Raw genomic sequence first — 25,531 nt, 5'->3', positions numbered from 1 at the left:
AGGCCTCCTCCTCCAGACTGAGCCCCTTCCTTCCTCTCCCCCTCGCCCCCCTCTCCATCCCCCCCATCTTACCTCCTTCCCTTCCCCACAGCACCTGTATGGATGTATATATGGTTGTACATATTTATTACTCAATTTATTTATTTTACTTGTACATATCTATCCTATTTATTTTATTTTGTTAGTATGTTTGGTTTTGTTCTCTGTCTCCCCCTTTTAGACTGTGAGCCCACTGTTGAGTAGGGGCTGTCTCTATATGTTGCCTATTTGTACTTCCCAAGCGCTTAGTACAGTGCTCTGCACATAGTAAGCACTCAATAAATACAATTGATGATGATGATGATGAATAATAATGATAGCATTTATTCAGCGCTTACTATGTGCAAATCAATCCATCGTATTTATTGAGCGCTTACTGTGTGCAGAGCACTGGACTAATGACAATAATAAGAATGACAGCATTTATTAAGCGCTTACTATGTGCACTGTTCTAAGCGCTGGGGAGGTTCCAAGGTGATCAGGTTGTCCCACGTGGGGCTCACAGTCTTAATCCCCATCTGACAGATGAGGGAACTGAGGCCCAGAGAAGTGAAGCGACTTGCCCAAAGTCACACAGCTGATGGAGCCGGGATCTGAACCCAGGACCTCTGACTCCAAAGCCCGGGCTCTTTCCACTGAGCCACGCTGCTTCTCCTATGTCAGAGTGTGGCTGTGATGGGGCAGATTGTAGCTGGGCGCAACAGTGCTCGTGTCCCAGATAATAATAATAATAATAATAATAATAATAATAATAATAATAATAATAATGACATCCCAGATAATAATAATAATAATAATAATAGCATTTATTAAGCACTTACTATGAGCAAAGCACTGTTCTAAGTGCTGGGGAGGTTACAAGGTGATCAGGTTGTCCCACGGGGGGCTCACAGTCTTCATCCCCATTTTACAGATGAGGTCACTGAGGCTCAGAGAAGTGAAGCGACTTGCCCAAAGTCACACAATTGGCGGAGCCGGAATTTGAACCCATGACCTCTGACTCCAAAGCCCGGGCTCTTTCCACTGAGCCATGCTGCTTCTCCAAATGATCCGGGGTCCCCCGGGAGGTTCTCCCCATCTAGACTGTGAGCCCACTGTTGGGTAGGGACTGTCTCTATATGTTGCCAACTTGTACTCCCCAAGCGCTTAGTACAGTGCTCTGCACATAGTAAGCGCTCAATAAATACGATTGATGATGATCCAGTGATGAGAACTTTCAAGGGTGATAAACGCCCCCCGTCCAGAGGAGACGGGTCATGGCTCACTACCGCCTGTTCTCCGGGGGTCCCCCCATCCCGGGCCCACCCGGTATCCCTTTCCCTCTGGCCTGTCCTGCCCAAATGTGTGACTGGAGAAGTGGGGGAGCGCGTGTGTTCCCCCAACAACACGTTGCAGGAAGAAGTGTCCGAATGCCCGCACTTTCATTCATTCACTCATTCAATCGTATTTACTGAGCGCTTACTGTGTGCAGAGCACTGTACTACACGCTTGGGAAGTACAAGTTGGCAACATAGAGAGACGGTCCCTACCCAACAGCGGGCTCACAGTCACCGGCCCGGCCAGGGAAACAGGCACTTCCGCATCCCCGCTTCCGTCAATCAATCAATCAATCAATCGTATTTACTGAGCGCTTACTGTGTGCAGAGCACTGTACTAAGCGCTTGGGAAGTACAAGTTGGCAACATATAGAGACGGTCCCTACCCAACAGCGGGCTCACAGTCACCGGCCCGGCCAGGGAAACAGGCCCTCCTGCATCTCCGCTTCCGTCAATCAATCAATCAATTGTATTTATTGAGCGCTTAGTGTGTGCAGACACTGTACTACACGCTTGGGAAGTCCAAGTTGGCAACATAGAGAGACGGTCCCTACCCAAAAGCGGGCTCACAGTCACCGGCCCAGCCAGGGAAGCAGGCCCTCCCGCATCCCCGCTTCCGTTATTCAATCAATCGTATTTATTGAGCGCTTACTGTGTGCAGAGCACTGTACTAAGTGCTTGGGAAGTACAAGTTGGCAACATATAGAGACGGTCCCTACCCAACAGCGGGCTCACAGTCACCCGCCCGGCCAGGGAAACAGGCCCTCCCGCATCCCCGCTTCCGTCAATCAATCCATCAATCAATCAGTCAATCAATCAATCATATTTTTGAGTGCTTACTGTGTGCAGAGCACTGTAATAAGCGCTTGGGAAGTCCAAGTTGGCAACATATAGAGACGGTCCCTACCCAACAGCGGGCTCACAGTCACCCGCCCGGCCAGGGAAACGGGCCCTCCCGCATCCCCGCTTCCGTCAATCAATCAATCATATTTTTGAGTGCTTACTGTGTGCAGAGCACTGTAATAAGCGCTTGGGAAGTCCAAGTTGGCAACATATAGAGACAGTCCCTACCCAACAGCGGGCTTACAGTCACCGGCCCGGCCAGGTAAACGGGCCCTCCCGCATCCCCGCTTCTGTCAATCAATCAATCGTATTTATTGAGCGCTTACTGTGTGCAGAGCACTGTACTAAGCGCTTGGGAAGTCCAAGTTTGCAACATATACAGACGGTCCCTACCCAACAGCGGGCTCACAGTCACCGACCCGGCCAGGGAAACAGGCCCCACTGGCATCCCCGCTTCCATCGTCAGCCCATCGCGGTCCCCCGGCCCCCACAGGTGGGCCCACAGTAAGCGCTCAATAAATAAGGTCGAATTTCATTCGATCGTATTTCTTGAGCGCTTACTGTGTGCAGAGCACTGTACTAAGCGCTTGGGAAGTACAGGTTGGCAACACACAGAGACATGACCCGGGGGGCGGCACCTGGGTCTCGGGGATGATGGGGCTGTCCTCGGGGGAGGAGCGGAAGAAGGTGGACAGCGGGGACGCGACGATGATGGGGTTCGGCCGGACGAATCCGCTCAGGTCGCAGCTGGGAATGTCGTTCTCCTCTTTCTTCATGACCAGCGTGTCCATGACGTAGAAGACGTTCCACGGGATCCACACCGTGTGGTACTGCGTGAGGAACGGGGCGCGCTCGAAGACCAGCGTCAGGGACGCGCCGCCGTTGGCCACCAGGTCAAACCTGCGGAACAGCCACATTCATTCATTCATTCGACCGCCTTGACTCATTCATTCAATCGTATTTATTGAGTGCTCACTGTGTGCGGAGCACTGGACTAAGCGCTTGGGAAGTCCAAGTTGGCAAAAACATGAGGCCTTCCCAGACTGAGCCCCTTCCTTCCTCTCCCCCTCGTCCCCCCCATCTTACCTCCTTCCCCTCCCCACAGCACCTGTATATATGTATATATGTTTGTACATGTTTTTTACTCTATTTATTTATTTATTTTATTTGTACATATCTATTCTATTTATTTTATTTTGTTAGTATGTTTGGTTTTGTTCTCTGTCTCCCCCTTTTAGACTGTGAGCCCACTGTTGGGTAGGGACTGTCTCTAGATGTTGCCAATTTGTACTTCCCAAGCGCTTAGTACAGTGCTCTGCACATAGTAAGCGCTCAATAAATACGATTGATGATGATGATGATGATGATTGAGCGCTCACTGTGTGCGGAGCACTGGACTAAGCGCTTGGGAAGTCCAAGTTGGCAAAAATATGAGGCCTTCCCAGACTGAGCCCCTTCCTTCCTCTCCCGCTCATCCCCCTCTCCGTCCCCCCCCATCTTACCTCCTTCCCTTCCCCATAGCACCTGTATATATGTATATATGTTTGTACAGATTTATTACTCTATTTATTTATTTTACTTGTACATATCTATTCTATTTATTTTATTTTGTTAGTATGCTTGGTTCTGTTCTCCGTCTCCCCCCTTTTAGACTGTGAGCCCACTGTTGGGTAGGGACCGTCTCTATATGTTGCCAACTTGGACTTCCCAAGTGCTTAGTACAGTGCTCTGCACACAGTAAGCACTCAATAAATACGATTGATGATGATGATGATGTACAAGACGTGACGGGAAAGCAACTCCAGGCAGAAAGGAGGGAGACAGCGAGAGTTCAGAGGCGTGAGGGAAGAGAACGGGGCCCGCTGAGCACGTTAGTTTAGCTTGAGCAGAATGAAGAGAGCGAGCTGGGGTGTAGTGGGAGAAGAGAGTGGGTGTCCTAGGCACCCCGAGGGCAAGGATTGAGTCAAATAATACTTCCCTCTCACGTGCTCAGTGTGGTGCTTTGTCCCCAGCGGGGACTCGGTCCCTAAATCTGGGCAGTGGAACTGAATTTACGCATTTGAGAAGGAAGTCCAACTTTGACATGCCCCTACCCTAAAACCAGCAAAAGTCTATGAACAAGAAAAAATCCGCCTGAGCAGGTTTGGGAAGGATCTAATCCTGGCTAACCCTCCCCCCTGCCAAAATAATAATAATAATAATCTCCACCCAAGGATTTGGTCAGGTAAGGATCGGAATTGGTTAGATGGGTAGATGGTTACTTTCCTGCACTGTACTAAGCGCTTGGGAAGTCCAGGTTGGCAACATAGAGAGACGGTCCCTCCCCAGCAACAGGCTCACAGTCTCTCAGGAGGCCCTCGGCTCCCTCCGGTCCCCCCACCCGCCAATCTGAACAACCCAGGGAAAATCTCCACGTGGAGGAGGGAGGAAAAACTGTTGCCAATTTGTACTTCCCAAGCGCTTAGTACAGTGCTCTGCACACAGTAAGCGCTCCATAAATATGATTGATGATGATGATGATGAAAAGCTGGGCAAGAAAGGACAGGGATAATTCAGGGAGAGGAAATTCAATTCAATTCAGTCGTATTTATTGAGCGCTTACTGTTCTATAAGCGCAGTCCAGTGCTCTGCACACAGTAAGCGCTCAATAAATACAATTGAATGAATGAATGAATGAATCTCCTGGCAATGCCTTGCAGGGACCCCACTCACCCCACGGTCCCTCTAGACTGTAAGCTCACTGTGGGAACGCAGGGAACGCCCACAGTGTTCACAGCACCTGTATATATGTTTGTACATATTTATTACTCTATTTATTTTACTTGTACATATTTACTATTCTATTTATTTTATTAATATGTTTTGTTTTGTTGTCTGTCTCCCCCTTCTAGACTGTGAGCCCGCTGTTGGGTAGGGACCGTCTCTAGATGTTGCCAACTTGGACTTCCCAAGCGCTTAGTCCAGTGCTCTGCACACAGTAAGCGCTCAATAAATACGATTGAATGAATGAATGAATACGATTGAATGAATGAATGAATATATTTATTTCATTTTGTTACTATGTTTTGTTTTGTCGTCTGTCTCCCCCTTCTAGACTGTGAGCCCGCTGTCGGGTAGGGACCGTCTCTAGATGTTGCCAACTTGGACTTCCCAAGCGCTTAGTTCAGTGCTCTGCACACAGTAAGTGCTCAATAAATACGATTGAATGAATGAATGTTGCCAACTTGGACTTCCCAAGCGCTTAGTCCAGTGCTCTGCACACAGGAAGCGCTCAATAAATACGATTGAATGAATGAATGAATGAACAGAAGATGCAGTGGAATTCTCCATCAATCAATCAATCGTATTTATTGCACGCTTACTGTGTACAGAGCACTGTACTAAGCGCTTGGGAAGTACAAGTTGGCAACATATAGAGACGGCCCCCACCCAACAGTGGGCTCACTCCATCCTGACTGGCCGTTCGCCCTCCCGCCGCGGCCCGCGGCCGTCCACCCGACTTACATCCCGTCCTGGCGAGTGATGGTATAGCCGTACTCCGGGTAGTGGAAGAAGGAGACGTTGACTCCGATCAGGGGCGTCCCGTCGGCGGTGAGCACCTGGCCTCTGATGACCGACGCCAGGCTGCGGGAGAGGGGACAGTCCCACCGGCTTCAACTCGCCCCCGCTCAGCTGCCCCCTGCTCATCTGCGCCCATCACTGGGGCGCGTGGTGGCCGGAGGGTGTCTCCCAAATAACCACCTTCCTCCACCACTTCCCAAAGGCAGTGGAGATTTCCCAGTTGATTTTGAGGCCCTCGCCAGCCCTGCTCCATGGGGTCAAGACAATTCCTCTCCCCCCCCGCCCCAAAAGCCTTATCGCAGGCCCATCTCCTCCAAGAGGCCTTTCCTGACTGCGCCCTCCTTTCCTCTTCTCCCGCTGCCTTCTGCATCGCCCTGACGTGCTCCCTTTAATAATAATAATAATAATGATGGCATTTATTAAGCGCTTACTATGTGCAAAGCACTGTTCTAAGCGCTGGGGAGGCTACAAGGTGATCAGGTTGTCCCATGGGGGGGCTCACAGTCTTAATCCCCATTTTAGAGATGAGGGAACGGAGGCCCAGAGAAGTGAAGTGACAGGCCCGAAGTCACCCAGCTGACAATTGGCGGAGCCGGGATTTGAACCCGTGACCTCTGACTCCAAAGCCCGGGCTCTTTCCATTGAGCCACGCTTAATAAATCCTTGTGCCCACGCCCTCCCCGAAGCGCGAGGAGCTGACCTCCTGTTGAAGGGGGTGTCCCCGGGAATGACGTGGGTGCTCTCCGGCCCCGTCAGGAAGCTGATGCGGTCAAAGAAGGATTTGGCGGCCTGCTGGGGTGGGGCCTGCTGGCTCTGGCTGATGACATCCTGGGGGTCCGGTAGCCCCCGGCAGTACGGCTGGTTCTGGCAGGAGCTCTGCAAGCAGCAGTCGGGGTCCATACAGTCCACCAGCCCGTCTGAGGAGAGAAAATCAGTGGACGGGGGTGGCACGCGGCGGCCGGTCGAGTGGCATCTGCCATCCGAGGACGCGAGAGCCTCTTCCCTCCTCCGGCTTGCCCGCTGGGCGTCCCTCTGGGGACACGGAAACCCCAACCACGACATGGAGACGCCAACCAGGACGGAATCATCATGATATTAATTGGAGTATTTGTTGAGCACTTTTTATTCAGTCGTATTTAGTGATGATGATGATGATGACGATGGCATTTATTAAGCGCTTACTACGTGCAAAGCACTGCTCTAAGCGCTGGGGAGGTTACAAGGTGATCAGGTTGTCCCCCGGGGGGCTCCCAGTCTTAATCCCCATTTTCCAGATGAGGGAACCGAGGCCCAGAGAAGTGAAGTGACTTGCCCCAAGTCACACAGCTGACAGTTGGCGGAGCCGGGATTTGAACCCACGACCGCTGACTCCAAAGCCCGGGCTCTTTCCATGGAGCCACGCGGCTTCTCTTATATACTCAATACTCTCGAGGTCCACACTAATTCCTGAACTGCCAAGAATCAGCAAGTGAACATGTAATGCCCCTTCCCTCCCCGCCCCCTGGCCCCCCAATCTCCCTTTTCCACCTGCCCACAGGCCCAAGAGGAGGGAAAAAGGGCCCTTCTAAGCCTTGGTAATGAACACCCCCATTTTCTCTTACTGGTTTTATTCAATCAGTATTACCGTATTTAATGTGGGTGTTTATTATATTGTCCTTATTGTATTTACTAAGTGCTTACTACATGCCAGGCACCACACTAAGTGGCGGGGTGGATATGAGCAAATTGGGTTGGACGCAGTCTCAATCCCCATTTCGATGAGGGAACCGAGAAGTGAAGTGACTTGGCCAAGGCCACGCGGCGGACAAGTGGCGCTTTGTACAGTGCTCTGCACACGGTAAGCACTCAATAAATAGGACCGAATGATTGAATGAGAGAGGGCCGGGGCTTCAGAGAGACAGTCCCAGTGGGACACGGAGACGACGCTTAGCGGCTCTCTGAATTGAGCGCTTACATCATCATCATCATCAATCGTATTTATTGAGCGCTTACTATGTGCAGAACACTGGACTAAGTGCTTGGGAAGTACAAATTGGCAACATATAGAGACAGCCCCTACCCAACATTGGGCTCACAGTCTAATGTGAGAGAGCAGAACGCTGCACTGAAAGTGTTTGGGAGAGTACAATGCAGCCAAATTGGTAGACACTTGTCACTGTGTGACTTTGGGCAAGCCACTTCACTTCTCTGAGCCTCAGTTACCTCATCTGTAAAATGGGGATGAAGACTTGGGACAACCTGATCACCTTGTGACCTCCCCAGCGCTTAGAACAGTGCTTTGCACATAGTAAGTGCTTAATAAATGCCATCATTATTATTATTATAATTAGCTATCGGAGCAGGGCGAGGCTTCAGATACATTAAAGTTTGGTGCCAGCCCACACGGGGACACGGAAACCCCTGCCAGGATATGGAGACACCAACCGGGATGGAATCATCATGATATTGAGTTATTTGTTGAGCGCTTTTCATTCAGTCGTATTTAGTGGTTTTATTCAATCATTATTACCGTATTTAATGTGGGTATTTATTATATCGTCCTTATTGTATTTGCTAAGCGCTTACTACGTGCCAGGCACCGTACTAAGCGGCGGGGTGGGTACGAGCAAATCGGGTTGGACACAGTCTCAATCCCCCATTTCACAGATGAGGGAACTGAAAAGTGAAGTGACTTGGCCAAGACCACTGTTCTAAGTGCTGGGGAGATTACAAGGTGATCAGGTTGTCCCACAGGGGGGCTCACAGTCTCAATCCCCATTTTACAGATGAGGGAACTGAGGCCCAGAGAAGTGAAGTGACTTGCCCAAGGTCACCCAGCTGACAATGGACGGAGCCGGGGTTTGAACCCCTGACCTCTGCCTCCAAAGCCCGTGGCTCTTTCCACTGACCCATGCTGCTTCTCTGATGAACTTGAATCTATTCCAGCACTTAGTACAGTGCCTGGCACGTAGTAAGCGCTTGACAAATGCCCTTAAATACAGAAAAAAGAAAAAAAGAGAGAGCAGTAAAGCTATGGGAGGGAGCAGCCGGGTGTTTTAGTGGTGGTAAAGCACCAAAGTGAGATACTGAAAAGCAGCATGGCGCAGTGGATAGAGGGAGTCAGAAGGTCACGGGTTCTAATTATGGCTCCGTCATAAGCCTGCTGTGTCACCTTGGGCAAGTCACTTCACTTCTCTGTGCCTCAGTCACCTCATCTGTAAAATGGGGATTGAGACTGTGAGCCCCATGTGGGACAGGGATCGGGGTCCAACCTGATTTGCTTGTACCCACCCCAGCGTGTGGTACAGTGCTTGCTCATACGCGTGCGTTTTCCGGGCCGTGCTGAGGACATGAAGGCTGCCCTGGGGAGGGTTCTGGGTGTATTTTACTTGTACATATTTACTATTCTATTTATTTTATTTTGTTAATATGTTTTGTTTCGTTCTCTGTCTCCCCCTTCAAGACTGTGAGCCCGCTGTTGGGTAGGAACCGTCTCTAGATGTCGCTAACTTGTCCTTCCCAAGCGCTCAGTACAGTGCTCTGCACACAGTGAGCGCTCGATAAATACGACTGAACGGATGAATGAATGGAACGTAGTAAGCGCTTAAAAAATGCCCAATTATTATTAACAGATGCCACAGTAGGGCTCGGTACCGAGAAGGAGAACCGTCCGTTGCTCCACACGTCGAAGGAGCCCGCTCCCTACCCCCGTCCAACGTCCCCCAACTCTCCGGTCTCCCGTCTCCGTCCCGAGTCGGAGGCGCAGGGCTCAGCGTGGGCACCACGAGGCCCGGCCCGGGGGTTATCCCACTCTTGCCCCTTCCTCCATCCCCGCCCCGGGCTCCTCACCTCCTTCGTTATCCTTGCCGTCCGTGCACTGCGTCTCCATGGCGACGTCGCAGCCCGCCCCGCGCCATCCAGGCTGGCAGACGCAGTGCCAGCCGTTCTGGTCCAGCGTGCACCTCCCGTTGCTGTTGCACAGGCCCGGGCAGCCCTCTGGCGAGACAGACAGAGACGGGGGGACAGGGAGAGAGGGAGGATCCCAGGTGATCCCGGGGCCGGCCGGCCGGGTCAACGGGATGAGGGACACTGGACTGGCAACGGCCCGGAGGGAGCGTGGGTGAACTGTAATTGCACATGGAGCGGGATCGAAGGGAGAGCTGGCTCCTTCAGCGCTCAGTGGCATCTTGGATCGGCCTGACCCTTGAGACGCCACTTACCTGGCCTGGGCGGCCCACCGCCGCAGACCAGACAAAATCAAGTGGGTTGCCTTTTTTTGCGGACGGGGGACGAGAGTCGGAATTTCCTTTGGCAAAGCGGTCTCGTTGCGGCCCATCTCTGGATCCCTCGCTCCGTGGAGCGGCCGGGCGGCCCCGTCCCGCGCGGCCAACGCATATCCCCCCGAAATCCAAGAGCGTGTCCTTCCCCGGAAGGGCAGGGCGACAAGGACCCGGCGTTCATTTTGTCTGGTCTCGGCGTCGCCGAAAACACATGTGGAATTACAGTGCGTTCATCACCGCACAAAGTATAGGTCACCTGTCCGTGACTATACTTTATGCCCGGAGTACATTCCTTGTCACAGAAGAAGCCAAGCCCGGGGAAAGAGTGAAGCAGCGTTGCGTCTATTCTAACAAACATTGGGAGTCAAGGCCGCAAACAGATGGGGGTAAAGACTGACAGGAGTCCCAACTGAATGGAAGAGCTGAGCGTATCGGCTTACTTAGGACGGACAAAATGAAATACCATCAGAACCACAAGGAGACATCGAGAGACTCAACAAAAACACGGTAGTGATACGTGCTTCAAGACAGAGCGGAGAGTGACACTTGGTGACAACCTCCCTAAGGCTGTTGTGTTGTTACCTTTATATCCTATCTTGTCTGCTTTTATGGGCAAGGAGGGAAAATTTGGGAAACGATTAAAATAATTTAATAGATTCCGGAAAAAGAAAAAGAAGAAAATAGTCGGTAATGGTTTCAGGCTAACGCGACATTAAAGAGAAATGGTTTCGGTTGCTCGCTACGATGAGGCCGGCCATGCAGCCGCGATGATCCGACTGAGCGTAATGGAGGTCCCGTCGGGGAGGGCTTAGGCGCTCCGCACGCAGTAAGCGCTCGGTAACACCATCGGCCGAGGGCCGCGAGACCCCGACGGAAGCGGAGACGTTCGAATGACCCCACGAGCCGCAGAACGAGCAGGCCTCAGATCTCGGGATGCACGGTTCTTTCAAACTCGGGGCGCCCGGTGTGAGGAGGAGGAGGAGGAGGAGGAGGAAGAAGAGGGTCTTCGAATCTAGCACGAGCCTCGCTTTAGGATTTGGGGGACGGAGGGCAGAGAGGGCGCTTGGTGGCCTTTCAGAAAAAACCCGTCCAGAGGGTTTGTGGAACACCACTGGGGAGACCAGTTATCCATCCCAGGGCCCTCCCCTCCCACAGAAATGCCAAGGGTATCGTCTTTGCCGACCAGCCTGGAGGGCAAGGACCAGAAGGGTAACACCGTGACCCCGGTTGGGTGGGCACGGCGAGGCTCTGCCCCGGGCGGGGACGCTGGGCCCGGTGGAGAGCAGACCCCCCCCCAGCCCACCCCCACTCCGCCGCTTCACTCTCAGGCAGCGACCAACGGCACTTAGGAAGTACGCCAGGCGTACAGAGGGGAACACACGGACAAGAAAGAGCAACTAGGCTGTGTGGGGAGGAGGGAAGGGAAGGATCCCTACTCTCTCTTTCTCTCTTTCCCTCCCTTCCTTCCTCCCTCCCTCCCCCGAATCACGCTTCCCCCGCCAACTCTGGAATGACTGAAGACGGGAGAATCTTTGCTGTTTTGTCCTGGCAGGAGAGGCGGGGCGGAACTAGGGATTGGGGCCCGTTGTTAACAGAATTCTTCTAGGGACAAAAAGAAATAATAATAATAATGGCATTTATTAAGCACTTACTATATGCAAAGCACCGTTCTAAGCGCTGATACGATGTCCCCCCTCCCTTCCTGATGCTCAGAGAGGAAGGCCAACTGGGTTTTTCCATCAATCCACAGAACCATCGGCATTGCCCGTGGCTTTCCTGGCCAAGAGCGTGGGCCCGGGTGGCTGGGCCGCCGAAGGGCCAAGTAGCCGCCGATGACTTAGGCCGCCAGCGGCATCATCATATATGTTGCCAATTTGTACTTCCCAAGCGCTTAGTACAGTGCTTAGTACAGTGCTCTGCACATAGTAAGCGCTCAATAAATATGATTGATTGATTGATTGATTGATCATCACCGGGACACAGCAAACGCCCTTCTGTCTTCAGTTTTGGATCCCAGGGAGGGCGAACGCGTTTCTAGAGGGAAGCCCCCGCTGAACCCCGACACCGTGTCATGCCAAGCGGACCCCGCCATCCCGGTTCGGAACCTGGGCCCTCCCTCGCCTGGGGCGTGTGTTCCCTACGCTCGGGTGACAGTGGTGGAGACACGTCAACAAAGAGCAAGCATACAGTACCTTTCACTATCTTATCCAAATAGTGAGCTTGAGAAATGAGAAAAGAGGGAGAAGGGGGGGGTGGAAAAAAAAAAGAGAAGACAGACAGACATTTCAGAAGGGTCACATATGGCACGGGAAAAATTCCGGCTTCCGCATGCAGTTAGTTGGCACGGACGAGGCTCCCGCCGCCCCCTGCGAGTCGCCGAAAGGCGCCTGGTTTCCGGCGGCGGAGAACGCGGCTCCATTGCAGGAGGCCTGGGGGATTTGCGAGAGGAGGAGGCAGGGAAAAATCAATCCTTTTCCGCGGCCCAGAGCTATGGCACTTTTTCCTCCTTTTCCCCCCCTTCCCTGTGCCCATAAAGCCCCTGCCCCTGGCTCCTGCTGGATGATTCAGATCCAGGCCATCCCTGTTAAGTAAGTGACAGTAGATTGTCACCTCGTCGTGGGCAGGGGACGAGTCTATCGACTCTGCTAGACTGTACTCTCCCAAGCGCTTAGTAATAATAATAATGTTGGTATTTGTTAAGCGCTTACTCTGTGCGGAGTACTGTTCTAAGCGCTGGGGGGAATACAAGGAGATGAGGTTGTTCCACGTGGGGCTCACGGTCTTAATCCCCATTTGACAGATGAGGTAACTGAGGCCCAGAGAAGTGAAGCAACTTGCCCAAAGTCACACAGCTGACGGAGCCGGGATTAGGACAGTGCTCTGCACAGAGTAAGCGCTCGGTAAATACCACTGATGGACTGATTGCTGGTGGGTTGGATGCCTTGAGAAATGTCATTCATTCATTCAATCCATTCAATCGTATTTACTGAGCGCTTACTGTGTGCAGAGCACTGTACTAAGCGCTTGGGAAGTACAAGTGGGCAACATATAGAGACGGTCCCTACCCAACAGCGGGCTCACAGTCTAGAAACAACATGTCGGTGAGGGTGGTGTCCCACAGCTCCTTTCCGGGGGCTTATGTGGATTAGTACACTGCTCAAGCGCTTAGTACAGTGCTCTGCCCACAGTAAGCACTCAATAAATACGACTGAACGAATGAGGGCCAGATCCTCTGACCCTGGGGAAGCCACCGTTGCGTTTTTCCATCCAAAATCACGACGGCATCTATTAAGCGTGTACTATGTGCTAAGAGGCGCCGGAATATTCATTCATTCATTCATTCAGTCGTATTTATTGAGTGCTTACCATCATCATCAACATCAATCGTATTTATTGAGCGCTTACCATGTGCAGAGCACTGTACTAAGCACTTGGGAAGTACAAGTTGGCAACATATAGGGACGGTCCCTACCCAACAGCGGGTTCACAGTCTACAAGGGGGAGAGCCAGCGTGAGCCTCATGTGGGACAGGGACTGTGTCCAAAATTATTAATTTGTATCTACTCCAGTGCTTAGAATGGTGCTTGGCACATCATAAGTGCTTCACAGGCACCATTACTATTATTATTATTACTACTACTAGATTTAAGGGATTCTCCCTAAATCACTAAGCAGCCCAGGGCCCGAATTGGGAATTGAAATCCAGGTGTCCTGACCCTCAGACCTGTGCTTTTTCCACGCGGCTTCACTGCCTCGTGTGTAATAAATGCGGTTTAAGAAATACCACCATAATTTTCATTCGAATTGTTACTACTATCGGTGTTTCAGATTGTCCTGCTCAGGCCAGCCGACCTACTCGAGACGTGGATTTTAGTTTTTTTCCCGGAGTCACCTATCCCGGTGACTTGTCCAGAGAGGCATCGCCAGTGATGCTGAACGAAGAGCCAACCGTGTCGGGCCGAGAGACAACTAGGCCAGACAGAGCCAGCAATGCCAGAGAGAGCACCAATAAGACCAAACAGAGAGCAGAGGCCGAGGCCAAACAGGGCACAATTGGGGCCAAAGACAGAGCCAACTAGGCCAGAGGGCCAGTGATGCCGCAATCGGAGCCAACTGGGCCAAACAGAGAGTTGAGGTCGAAAAAGAGCCAGCAACAGCAGAGAGCTACCGATGCCAGAGAGCCAAGGATGAGAACCGGTGATGCCAGTGACAGCCAAAGACGCCAGACGGATAACCAACGATGCCCTCCTGAGAACCAGGGATGCCAGACTGCTAGCCAACGATGCCATCATCGTCAATCGTATTTATTGAGCGCTTACTGAGTGCAGAGCACTGTACTAAGTGCTTGGGAAGTCCAAGTTGGCAACATCTAGAGACAGGCCCTACCCAACAGTGGGCTCACAGTCTAAAAGGGGGAGACAGAGAACAAAACCAAACATACTAACAAAATAAAATAAATAGAATAGATATGTACAAGTAAAATAAATAAATAGAGTAACAAATATGTACAAACATATATACATATAAACAGGTGCCAGAGTGATCATCATCATCATCATCAATCGTATTTATTGAGCGCTTACTATGTGCAGAGCACTGTACTAAGCGCTTGGGAAGTACAAGTTGGCAACATCTAGAGACGGTCCCTACCCAACAGGGGGCTCACAGTCTAAAAGGGGGAGACAGAGAACAAAACCAAACATACTAACAAAATAAAATAAATAGAATAGATATGTACAAGTAAAATAAATAAATAAATCATTAGAGTAATAAATATGTACAAAGTCAGAGTGATAGCCAATGATGCCAGACAATCCATGATGCCAGACTGATAGCCAACAACGCCATCGGAGAAGCAGCGTGGCTCAGTGGAAAGAGCACGGGCTTGGGAGCCAGAGGTCTTGGGTTCGAACCCCGGCTCTGCCACACGTCTGCTGTGTGACCTCGGGCAAGTCGCTTACCTTCTCTGAGCCTCGGTTCCCTCACCTGTAAAATGGGGATGGAGACTGTGAGTCCCCCGTGGAACAACCTGATCACCTTGTATCCCCCCCAGCGCTTAGAACAGTGCTTCACACATAGTAAGTGCTTAACAAACGCCATCATTATTATTATTATGCCGGAGAACCAATGAAGCCAGACTGATATGACGCCAGACTGATCGCCGATAGTGCCAGAAAGACAGGAAATGATGCCAACTTGCACTTCCCAAGTGCTTAGTGCAGTGCTCTGCGCACAGTAAGCGCTCAATAAATACGATTGAATGAATGAATGAATGCCAGACTGATAGCCAGCGATGCAAGAGAACCAAAGATGCCAGACTGATAGCCGTCACTGTCAGAAAGAGCACCAACGATGCCAGGCTGAGAATCAACGATGCCAGACCGGTAGCCGACCAGGCCAGGCAGGGGGCCAGCAATGTCAGAGTGGCTTAGTACAGTGCTCTGCACACAGTAAGTGCTCAATAAATACGATTGATTGATTGGCTGGGAGCGGGGTGCTGAATGGCGTTGGGGTTGCGGAGGGGCTGCGTGGACTACCAAACTCACACCACAACTAAGGCAGGCTCAGAGATCCAACTACGACACTAAACAAACATTACAACAACTGAGTAAAAGACCCCAAGGATCTGTCTTTTGTGTGTTTGGTCCCGCTTTGCATTTCTGAATTTGGAACTGTGAGCCCACTGTGGGGTAGGGACCGTCTCTATATGTTGCCAACTTGTACTTCCCGAGCACTTAGTACAGTGCTCCGCACATAGTAAGCGCTCAATAAATACGATTGAATTGAATTGGAAATATTATTATTACTATGTGTGAAGCGCCGTTCTAAGTTCTGGGGGAGGGGTTCAAGGTGATCAGGTTTTCCCACTTAGGGCTCGCATTCTTAATCCCCACTTTCCAGAAGAGGTAACTGAGGCCCAGAGAAGTGAAGTGACTTGCCCAAAGTCACACAGCAGACAAGTGGCAGAGCTGGGATTTGAACCCATGACCTCTGACTCCCAAGCCCGGACTCTTTCCACTAAGCCACGCTGCTTCTCTTGGGATCATTCACTCATTCATTCATTCAATCGTATTTATCGAGCGCTTCCTGTGTGCAGAGCACTGTACTAAGCGCTTGGGAAGTACAAGTTGGCAACATATAGAGACGGTTCCTGCCCAACAACGGGCTCACAGTCTGAAGGGGGATCCATTCAGAGGGGACGGCCCAGGCGCAGAAACCCAAAGAAGAAATGGTCTGGCCAGGGTGGGCTCACGGTCACTCACGAGGCAACCATGGACGAGAAGACCGATGTCTTGGCCGCCACCCTCCCCTCCTCCCCGTCCCCATTTCCTGGCCTTCTCAGCGGCGGCCCCCCATCCCCACCCCATCACACGCTCCCTTGGATCGGCTGAACCACGTCCGGCTTTGGTTGAGACCCCCAACCAATCGACGGCATGTACTGAGTGCCTCCCGAGAGCTGCAGTAATAATAATGATGGTATTTGTTAAGCGCTTACTATGTGCCAAGCACTGTTCCAAGCGCTGGGGTCGATAAAAGGTCATCGGGTCATCCCCCGTGGGGCTCACAGTCTTCATCCCCATTTTACAGGTGAGGGAACTGAGGCACAGAGAAGTGAAGTGGCTTGCCCAAGGTCACATAGCAGACAAGGGGTGGAGGTGGAATTGGAACTCAAGACCTCTGACTAATAATAATAATGATGATGGCATTTATTAAGTGCTTACTATGTGCAAAGCACTGTTCTAAGTTCTGGGGGGATACAAGGTGATCAGGTTGTCCAACATGGGGCTCACAGTCTTAATCCCCATTTTACAGATGAGGGAACTGAGGCCCAGAGAAGTTAAATGACATGCCCAAAGTCACACAGCTGACGATTGGTGGAGTCGGGATTTGAACCCATGACCTCTGACTCCAAAGCCCGGGCTCTTTCCACTGAGCCACGCTGCTTCTCTATGTGGAAAGAACACAGGCTTTGGAGTCAGAGGTCATGGGTTCAAATCCCGGCTCTTCCAATTGCCAACTGTGTGACTTTGGGCAACTTCTCTGTGCCTCAGTTATCTCATCTGTAAAATGAGGATTAAGACTGTGAGCCCCCCATGGGACAACCTGATCACCGTGTAACCTCCCCAGAGTTTAGAGCAGTGCTTTAGCACATAGTAAGCGATTAATAAATACTATCATTATTATTATTATTCTGGCAGATCATCAGGCCATCCCACGTAGGGCTCACAGGCTTAATCCCCATGTTACAGATGAGGGAACTGAGGGCCAGAGAAGTGAAGTGACCTGCCCAAGGTCACATGGCAGACAAGTGGCGGAGGTGGGATTAGAACCCATGACCTCTAACTACCAAGCTGGAGCTCTTTCCACTAAGCCTCGCTGCTTCTCTGTAGGTGCCAAGCACTGGGGTGGGAGAACCCCACGGGGGGTTTCCAGTCGAAAGGGTGCCAGCCTTCTGTCCATCCGTCCAGCCAAGAAGGCTCTCACGGAACTCACGACTAGGAGGACCCTTGATGATGATGATGATGGCATTTATTAAGCGCTTACTATGTGCAAAGCACTGTTCTAAGCGCTGGGGAGGTTACAAGGTGATCAGGTGGTTCCACAGTGGGGGCTCACAGTCTTCACCCCCATTTTCCAGATGAAGGAACTGAGGCCCAGAGAAGTGAAGTGACTCACCCAAAGTCACTCAACTGACAAGCGGCGGAGCCAGGATTTGAACCCATGACCTCTGACTCCAAAACCCGGGCTCTTTCCACTGAGCCACGCTGCTTCCCCAGACCAGCCCCACAACCAAACCTCAGGTGGCCTAGATACAATCAATCAATCAATCAATCATATTTATTGAGCGCTTACTGTGTGCAGAGCACTGTACTAAGCGCTTGGGAAGTACAAGTCGGCAACACATAGAGACAGTCCCTACCCAGCAGTGGGCTCACAGTCAAGCGCTTAGTACAGTGCTCTGCACATAGTAAGCGCTCAATAAATACGATTGATGATAGAAAGGGGAGACAGAGAATAAAACCAAACATATTAACAAGATTAAATAAATAGAATAGATATGTACATGTAAGATAAGCACCCAAGAGACACCGCCGATTGAAGGCCCGATGGATCGGTTGCCCGTTGTTGGGTAGGGACCGTCTCTATATGTTGCCGATTTCTACTTCCCAAGCGCTTAGTACAGTGCTCTGCACATAGTAAGCGCTCAATAAATAACAAATGAATTGGTTGGCACCCACGGTCAGAACGGGGTGATTCCACCAGCCGATTTCCCGGGGTTGTAGGGAAAATCCCGATTTGGCCATGCACAATCCCTGCCCCATACAGGAACTTTTCAAAAACGGGAGCGTCAGCAACTTATTAAAAATGCAAACTAGGTTTCATTCCCAGCTTCTTCACCGACCCGTTTCGGGAGATGAGATCGCCTAGCTATAGTCGGCAAATAAGTATATATTAAATCCATTTATTCCAATCAGCCCCTGTTCAAATCAGCAGGCACGGCGGAGCCGATGATTTGATGTTCCTTTAATTGGCTCTCATTGCTCGTTTTATCACTGATTACCCTGTGGTAAAGGATTATACCGCCGACGCGGTGTTAATAACGCTGGGCCGTGAGTCTTATTCATTCCCTTTAAGAAACCCATTCGCTCACCGTAATGTAGCAGTAATCATAATGGTATGTACTGAGTGCCCACTGTGGGCAGGGCACTGGACTGAGCGCTTGGGAAAAGGACAGCAGAAGCAGGAGAGGTCTTCTATGCCCACAAGAAGCAGCGTGGCTCAGTGGGAAAGAGCACGGGCTTTGGAGTCAGAGGTCATGGGTTCAAATCCAGGCTCCGCCAATTAGCTGTGTGACTTGGGGCAAGTCACTTAACTTCTCTGGGCCTCAGTTACCTCATCTGTAAAATGGGGAGGAAGACTGTGAGCCCTCCTGTGAGACAACCTGATCATCTTGTAACCTCTCCAGCACTTAGAACAGTGCTTTGCACATAGTAAGCGCTTTTAATAAATGCCATTATTATTATTATTATTATTATTCTCCTCTAACGGGGGACCACGATCCATCTTCTGGGACCGCCCCTTCCAATGATTCATCTTCCACCTGTCCCTCTAGACTGTAAGCTCTTTGCGGGCAGGGAAGGTGTCTGTTTATTGGTCTTTGGAACTCTTCCAGGCTCTTAGTACAGTGCTCTGCACACAGTGAGTGCTCAATAAATGCGATCGGATGAACGAATGAGTGAACCTGTCAAGCTGGCGACTGCTAAATTGGGAGAGGCAGGTGGGAAAACGGGTTTTTTTTTTTTAAGAGATGGCTTCTGGGTGATCCTCAGGGAGACCCTTCCTATTTTGGGAAGGAGAAAGTGGAGGATGAAGAGGAGGCTGTAGAAAAAGAGAAAGATGAGAAAAAGTAGAAGGCCTTCCCAGACTCAGCCCTCCTTTCCTCTTCTCCCATTCCCTTCTGCGTTGCCCTGACTTGTTCCCTTTATTCACGCCCTCCCCATCCCAGTCCCGCAGCCCTTATATACTTATTTATCATTTATTTATTCATTTCTATTAATGTCTGTCTCCCCCTCTAGTTGGTAAGCTCAATGTGGGCAGGGAATGTGCCTGTTTACTGTTCTATCGTAATAATTATAATAATTTTGGTATTTGTTAAGCGCTTCCTATGTGCAAAGCACTGTTCTAAAGCGCTGGGGAGGAAACAACGATGATGGCTTTTTTTATTAAGCGCTTACTACATGCAAAGCACTGTTCTAAGCACTGGGGAGGTTACAAGGTGATCAGGTTGTCCCACGGGGGGCTCGCAGTCTTAATCCCCATTTTCCAGATGAGGGAACTGAGGCCCAGAGAATAATAATAATAATAATAATAATAATAATAATAATGGCATTTGTTAAGCGCTTACTATGTGCAAAGCACTGTTCTAAGCGCTGAGCACTGTTCTAAGCGCTGGAAGTGAAGTGACTTGCCCAAAGTCACACAGCTGAAAAGCGGCGGAGCTGGGATTTGAACCCATGACCTCTGACTCCCAAGCCCGGGCTCTTTCCACTGAGCCACGCTGCTCCTCTACTCTCCCAAGTGTCTAGTACAGGGTTTTGCACACTGTAAGTGCTCAATAAACATGACTGAATGAATGAAGGAGAGAATATGAATATTCGGGGTGGGGTTGGGGGGACGGGGCGCCCTGGGGGGGGGACCCCCAGTGTCCAGCCACTACTCTAAGCAGGAGTTCCCTGTTGGGAACACCTCCCCCAGGCCAAGAATCCATTCATCCCTCAGGCCCCCGGGAGATAATAATAATAATAATAATAATAATAATGGCATTTATTAAACACTTACTATGTGCAAAGCACTGTTCTAAGCACTGGGGAGGTTGCAAGGTGATCAGGTTGCCCCACGGGGGGCTCACAGTCACCACCCCCATTTTACAGATGAGGCAACTGAGGCTCACAGAAGTTAAGTGACTTGCCCAAGGTCACACAGCAGACAAGTGGTGTAGCCGGGATTCGAACCCATGACCTCTGACTCCAAAGCCCGGGCTCTTTCCGCTGAGCCACGCTGCTTCTAAGGAAGCAGTCTTTTAGACTGTGAGCCCACTACTGGGTAGGCACTGTCTCTATATGTTGCCAACTTGTACTTCCCAAGCGCTTAGTACAGTGCTCTGCCCACAGTAAGCACTCAATAAATACGATTGATGATGAAGCAGCATGGCCTAGTGGATCCATAAAACGGGGATTAAGACTGTGAGTCCCACGTGGGACAGGGACTGTATCCAACCTGATTAGCTCGGGTCTACCCCAGCAATTAGCACAGTGCCGCAAACATAGTAAGCTCTTAACAAATGCTCCTGGAAAAAAGAAGTCGTGGGGGGGTGTGTGTTCACAGAGAGGGTGAAGGAAAGTTGCCAACTTGTACTGCCCAAGCACTTAGTACAGTGCTCTGCACACAGTGAGCGCTCAATAAATACGATTGAACGAAAGGGTGCCGGGATGGAAAGTGAGAGAAAACCGATGATGCTTGCAATTTATCAATCAGTCATATTTATTGAGTGCTTACTGTGTGCAGAGCACTGTACTAAGCGCTTGGGAAGTACAAGTTGGCAACATATAGAGATGGTCCCTACCCAACAGTGGGCTCACAGTCTAAAAGGGGGAGACAGAGAGCAAAACCAAACATACTAACAAAATAAAATAAATAGAATAGATATATACAAGTAAAATAAATAGAGTAATAAATATGTACAGACATATATACATATATACAGGCAATTAGCCGTGAAGCCACTGATCTGGAGGAGCCCAGAGCCAAATGGTACTCCGAGGGGTCACCTTGTCCAGTTCCCTGCCTCTGGGACACTGGAGTAGATCCTGTTCATTCAATCGTTCATTCAATCGTATTTATTGAGCGCTGTGTGCAGAGCACTGTGCTAAGCGCTTGGGAAGTCCAAGTTGGCAACATATAGAGATGGTCCCTACCCAACAGTGGGCTCACAGTCTAGAAGGGACTGTTCTTACAGCATGCTGTTCTTACAGCATTCCCTGCAGGGCCAGACCAAAAATCTTCCACGGCAGCTCATGCCAACTTGTACTTCCCAAGCGCTTAGTGCAGTGCTCTGCACACAGTAAGCGCTCAATAAATACGATTGATGATGATGCTGCTGGAAACGGGGAAGTTCTTCCTTACGGCGAGCCTACACACTTCTTGCTGTAATGTGAGCCCATTTCATTAAGTTGTGTCTTCCATGGAATTGGACAACCATGGGTCCCCAAGAGATGTGTATAGTGAGGCAGACCGCTGGTTGACTTTTTTCACTGGGCCTCTTCACTCTGACTCTTGAATCCCTCTGTTTTTTTTTTTTTAAATTGGGTTTGTTAAGCGTTTACCACATGCCAGACTCTGTTCCAGTTGCTGGGGGTAGATACGAGCTACTTTCCAAGTGCTTAGTAGAGTGCTCTGCACACAGTAAACGCTCAATAAATACGATTGAATGAATCAATGGATGAATGACGCAGTCCATGTCCCACATGGGCTCACAGTCTTAATACCCATTTGACAGATAAGATAACTGACTCTTCTAGACTGTGAGCCCGCCGTTGGGTAGGGACCGTCTCTATATGTTGCCAACTTGGACTTCCCAATCGCTTAGTACAGTGCTCTGCACACAGTAAGCGCTCAATAAATACGATTGAATGAATGAATGAATGAGGGACAGAGGATTAATTTACCCACCGAATGACTGCCCCCGCTGTCCCCAAAAGCCAGGGGCCAAACCCATCTCCAGGCCAGTGACCCATATTCCACAGAAAAATGAAATCCTCCTCCCCCATCCAATTGCTGGAGCCCTTCAATTTTCCCAAAGCATCTTTACACTGGCAATTTCATTTCATCTTCACAACAGTTCTATGGGGGCGGGTGGGGCAGAAATTATTGCCCCATTCTATAGAGGAGGAAACTGAGGCCCAGAGAGGTTGAATGATTTGCCCAAGGCCACACAGCAGGCTGGGATTTAAACCCGTGTCTCCTGACTTCCGACCCAGTGCCCTCCCCACTGTGCCGTGGAATCCACGTCGATGGAAACTGAGCAAGTTTTCCTGACAGTGGCCCTGGCACTCTGAGGTAGAGTGTTGAGGGAGAGGGGACCGCCAATTTTGGAGGAAAAAGAAGCAGATAAAGGGAAAATCTTCTTTATGAACCCACAGTCCCTGAATGCATTTTTCGCCTGCAGCTTCCCCAGTCATGGCCACAAGCATGCGGTTGCTTGGGAGGGAAGATCAACCTCACCCAAGGCCCTGCTGAGAGCTCACCTCCTCCAGGAGGCCTTCCCAGACTGAGCCCCTTCCTTCCTCTCCCCCTCGTCCCCCCTCCATCCCCCCATCTTACCTCCTTCCCTTCCCCACAGCACCTGTATATATGTATATATGTTTGTGCATATTTATTACTCTATTTATTTATTTTACTTGTACATATCTATCCTATTTATTTTATTTTGTTAGTATGTTTGGTTTTGTCCTCTGTCTCCCCCTTTTAGACTGTGAGCCCACTGTTGGGTAGGGACTGTCTGTATATGTTGCCAACTTGTACTTCCCAAGCGCTTAGTACAATGCTCTGCACATAGTAAGCGCTCAATAAATACGATTGATGATGATGATGACCCAAGGCCGGGCAGAGCCTCTTCTGCTCTAAACCGAGTGGTCATCGGTTCGGTGTCTGCCAGGGGTGGTCTTTGGGGAAACCGAGATGACCCAGGCCAGCACTAAGGGGCCGAACCTAGAGCCTCGGATGGAGATGATCTAGGAGAGCAGAAGGGGAGAGAAAAGGAGAAGGGGGAAGAGACAAGACTCTCAATTCTGGTTCTGCTCCATCTAAACCCACTCCCTTGGAGAACTCACTCACTCCCATGGCTTCAACTACCATCTCTACACGGATGATTCCGTCATCTCCAGCCTGTAACCTTGGCATTATCCTCAACTCATCTCTCTCAAGACAGGTGGGAGGTGTGAGGTATCAACACAGGCCTCCCCCTTTTAGACTGTGAGCCCGCTGTTGGGTAGGGACCGTCTCTATATGTTGCCAACTTGGACTTCCCAAGCGCTTAGTCCAGTGCTCTGCACACAGTAAGAGCTCAATAAACATGATTGAATGAATGAATGAACTTGTACTTCCCAAGCGCTTAGTCCAGTGCTCTGCACACAGTAAGCGCTCAATAAATACGATTGAATGAATGAATGAATATTCAATCCATCACCAAATCCTGTCGGCTTCACATTCACGACAATGCTAAAATCTGCCCTTTCTTCTCCATCCAAACTGCTACCGTGCTGATACAAGCACTTATAATAATAATAATGATAATTGCGGCATTTTTTAAGTGCTTACTATGTGCCAGGCACTGCTGTAAGCACTGGGGTGGATACAAGCAAACTGAGGTGGACACAGTTCCGAGCCCCACAGGGGGCTCACAGTCTCAATCCTTATTTTACAGACGAAGTAACTGAGGCACAGAGGAGTGAAGTGATTTGCCCAAGGTCACGCAGCAGACGAGTGGTGGAGTTGGGATTTGAACCTCTGACCTTGAATCCCAGGCCCGGACTCTCCACTACGCCACGCTGCTTCTCCTATCCCACCTTGATTGTCGCCTCAGCCTCCTTGCTGACTTCCTGCTTCCCATCTCTCCTCACTCCAAGCCAGACTTCCACTCTGGGACATTTTTCTAAAAAAAACACCCACTCAGTCCATGTTTCCCCACTTCTCAAGAACCACCTCCACATTAAACAGAAGCTCCTCATCATTGACTCTATGGCTCTCAATTAGCTCGCCCCCTTCTACCTTACCTCGCTAGTCTATTACAACCCAACGCATACATTTTGCTCCTCTGACGACCTACTCAATTAATTCCGATCTTGGCGATCCCACGGCCAGGCCCTCGCCCACGTCTTCCCTCTGGCATGAAACTCCCTCCGCCTTCAAATCTGACAAACCATCACTCTTGCCAAAAATAACATCTCCAAGGGGCCTTTCCCGACTAAACCTTCATTTCTTTTACCTCCCTTTCCCTACGCACCGCCTAGGCACTCAGACCTGTACCCCAAAAGCACTTAATACTGATTCAGCCCTCAGCCCCACAGCACATCCATTCATTCAATCGTATTTATTGAGCGCTTACTGTGTGCAGAGCACTGTACTAAACACTTGGCAACATATAGAGACGGTCCCTACCCAACAGCGGGCTCACGGTCTAGAAATACATAGATATGTATTCTCACAATCTGCCATTATTGTAAGGTCTGTCTCCCCTCTCAGCTGGGAGAGGGGAAGAGGGGGGAACAAGAGGGAGAGAGAGGAAAGATCAGCCAGTCGATTGAGTGCTTACTGTGTACCCGGCACTGTACTAAGCACTTGGGAGATTACAACAGAGTTGGTAGACACGTTCCCTGCCCACGAGGAGCTTAAAATCTAGAGAGAGAGAAAAGCGGGTCGGGGGTGAGGATGCGAAGATGAAGAGTGATGGCCACAGATGCAGAGAAGCAGGAAGGGGAGGAGGAAAGGAAGAACGCAGAGGCAGAGTGGAAGAAAAAAAACCAGGCAAAGCAAAAGGAAAGGGAAGAAGAGAGAAGGGAGAGGAGGGGAGGAAAAGAAGGTGGTTTTTTTTTTTGGAGTGGGAAGGGGGCTCTGTGTTCTTCCTTTCTCTTGCATCTTGGCTCCAGGCCTGGCCACTCTCCAGCTGGATGGAAGAGGGGAGCCGGGAAAGGAGAGGAGGAGGTGATGGGAACTCCATCCGAGGGGTGTGCAGAAGGGGACTCACCAGCCATGAGCACAAGAGTGTAGATTAATAATATAATAATGATAGCATTTGTTAAATGCTTACTATGTGCAAAGCAATGTTCTAAGCGCCGGGCAGGGGGATACAAGGCGATTAGGTTGTCCCACGGGGGGCTCCCAGTCTTAATCCCCGTTTTACAGATGAGGTAACTGAGGCACAGAGAAGTGAAGTGATTTGCCCCAAAAGTCACA

The 25,531-nt window shown here is 50.4% G+C and overlaps 1 protein-coding gene across 1 annotated transcript in view; it reads right to left on the bottom strand.

Annotated features, from left to right (window-relative positions):
* The window catches only part of TENM3 (teneurin transmembrane protein 3), a 1,099,990-nt gene that overhangs the window by 59,092 nt on the left and 1,015,367 nt on the right, over positions 1-25,531 (bottom strand). The window contains exons 17-22 of the mRNA XM_038755038.1: positions 12,211-12,237; positions 10,601-10,618; positions 9,588-9,734; positions 6,460-6,676; positions 5,703-5,822; positions 2,837-3,098 (exon numbers count right to left, since the gene is read on the bottom strand). Coding sequence (XP_038610966.1) covers positions 2,837-3,098; positions 5,703-5,822; positions 6,460-6,676; positions 9,588-9,734; positions 10,601-10,618; positions 12,211-12,237 — 791 coding nt within the window. The remainder of the gene's footprint in view (positions 1-2,836; positions 3,099-5,702; positions 5,823-6,459; positions 6,677-9,587; positions 9,735-10,600; positions 10,619-12,210; positions 12,238-25,531) is intronic.

Source organism: Tachyglossus aculeatus, chromosome 12 (assembly GCF_015852505.1).
Source record: "Tachyglossus aculeatus isolate mTacAcu1 chromosome 12, mTacAcu1.pri, whole genome shotgun sequence".
Classification (NCBI taxonomy): domain Eukaryota; kingdom Metazoa; phylum Chordata; class Mammalia; order Monotremata; family Tachyglossidae; genus Tachyglossus; species Tachyglossus aculeatus.
This window is presented reverse-complemented; position numbering and strand designations above follow the sequence as displayed.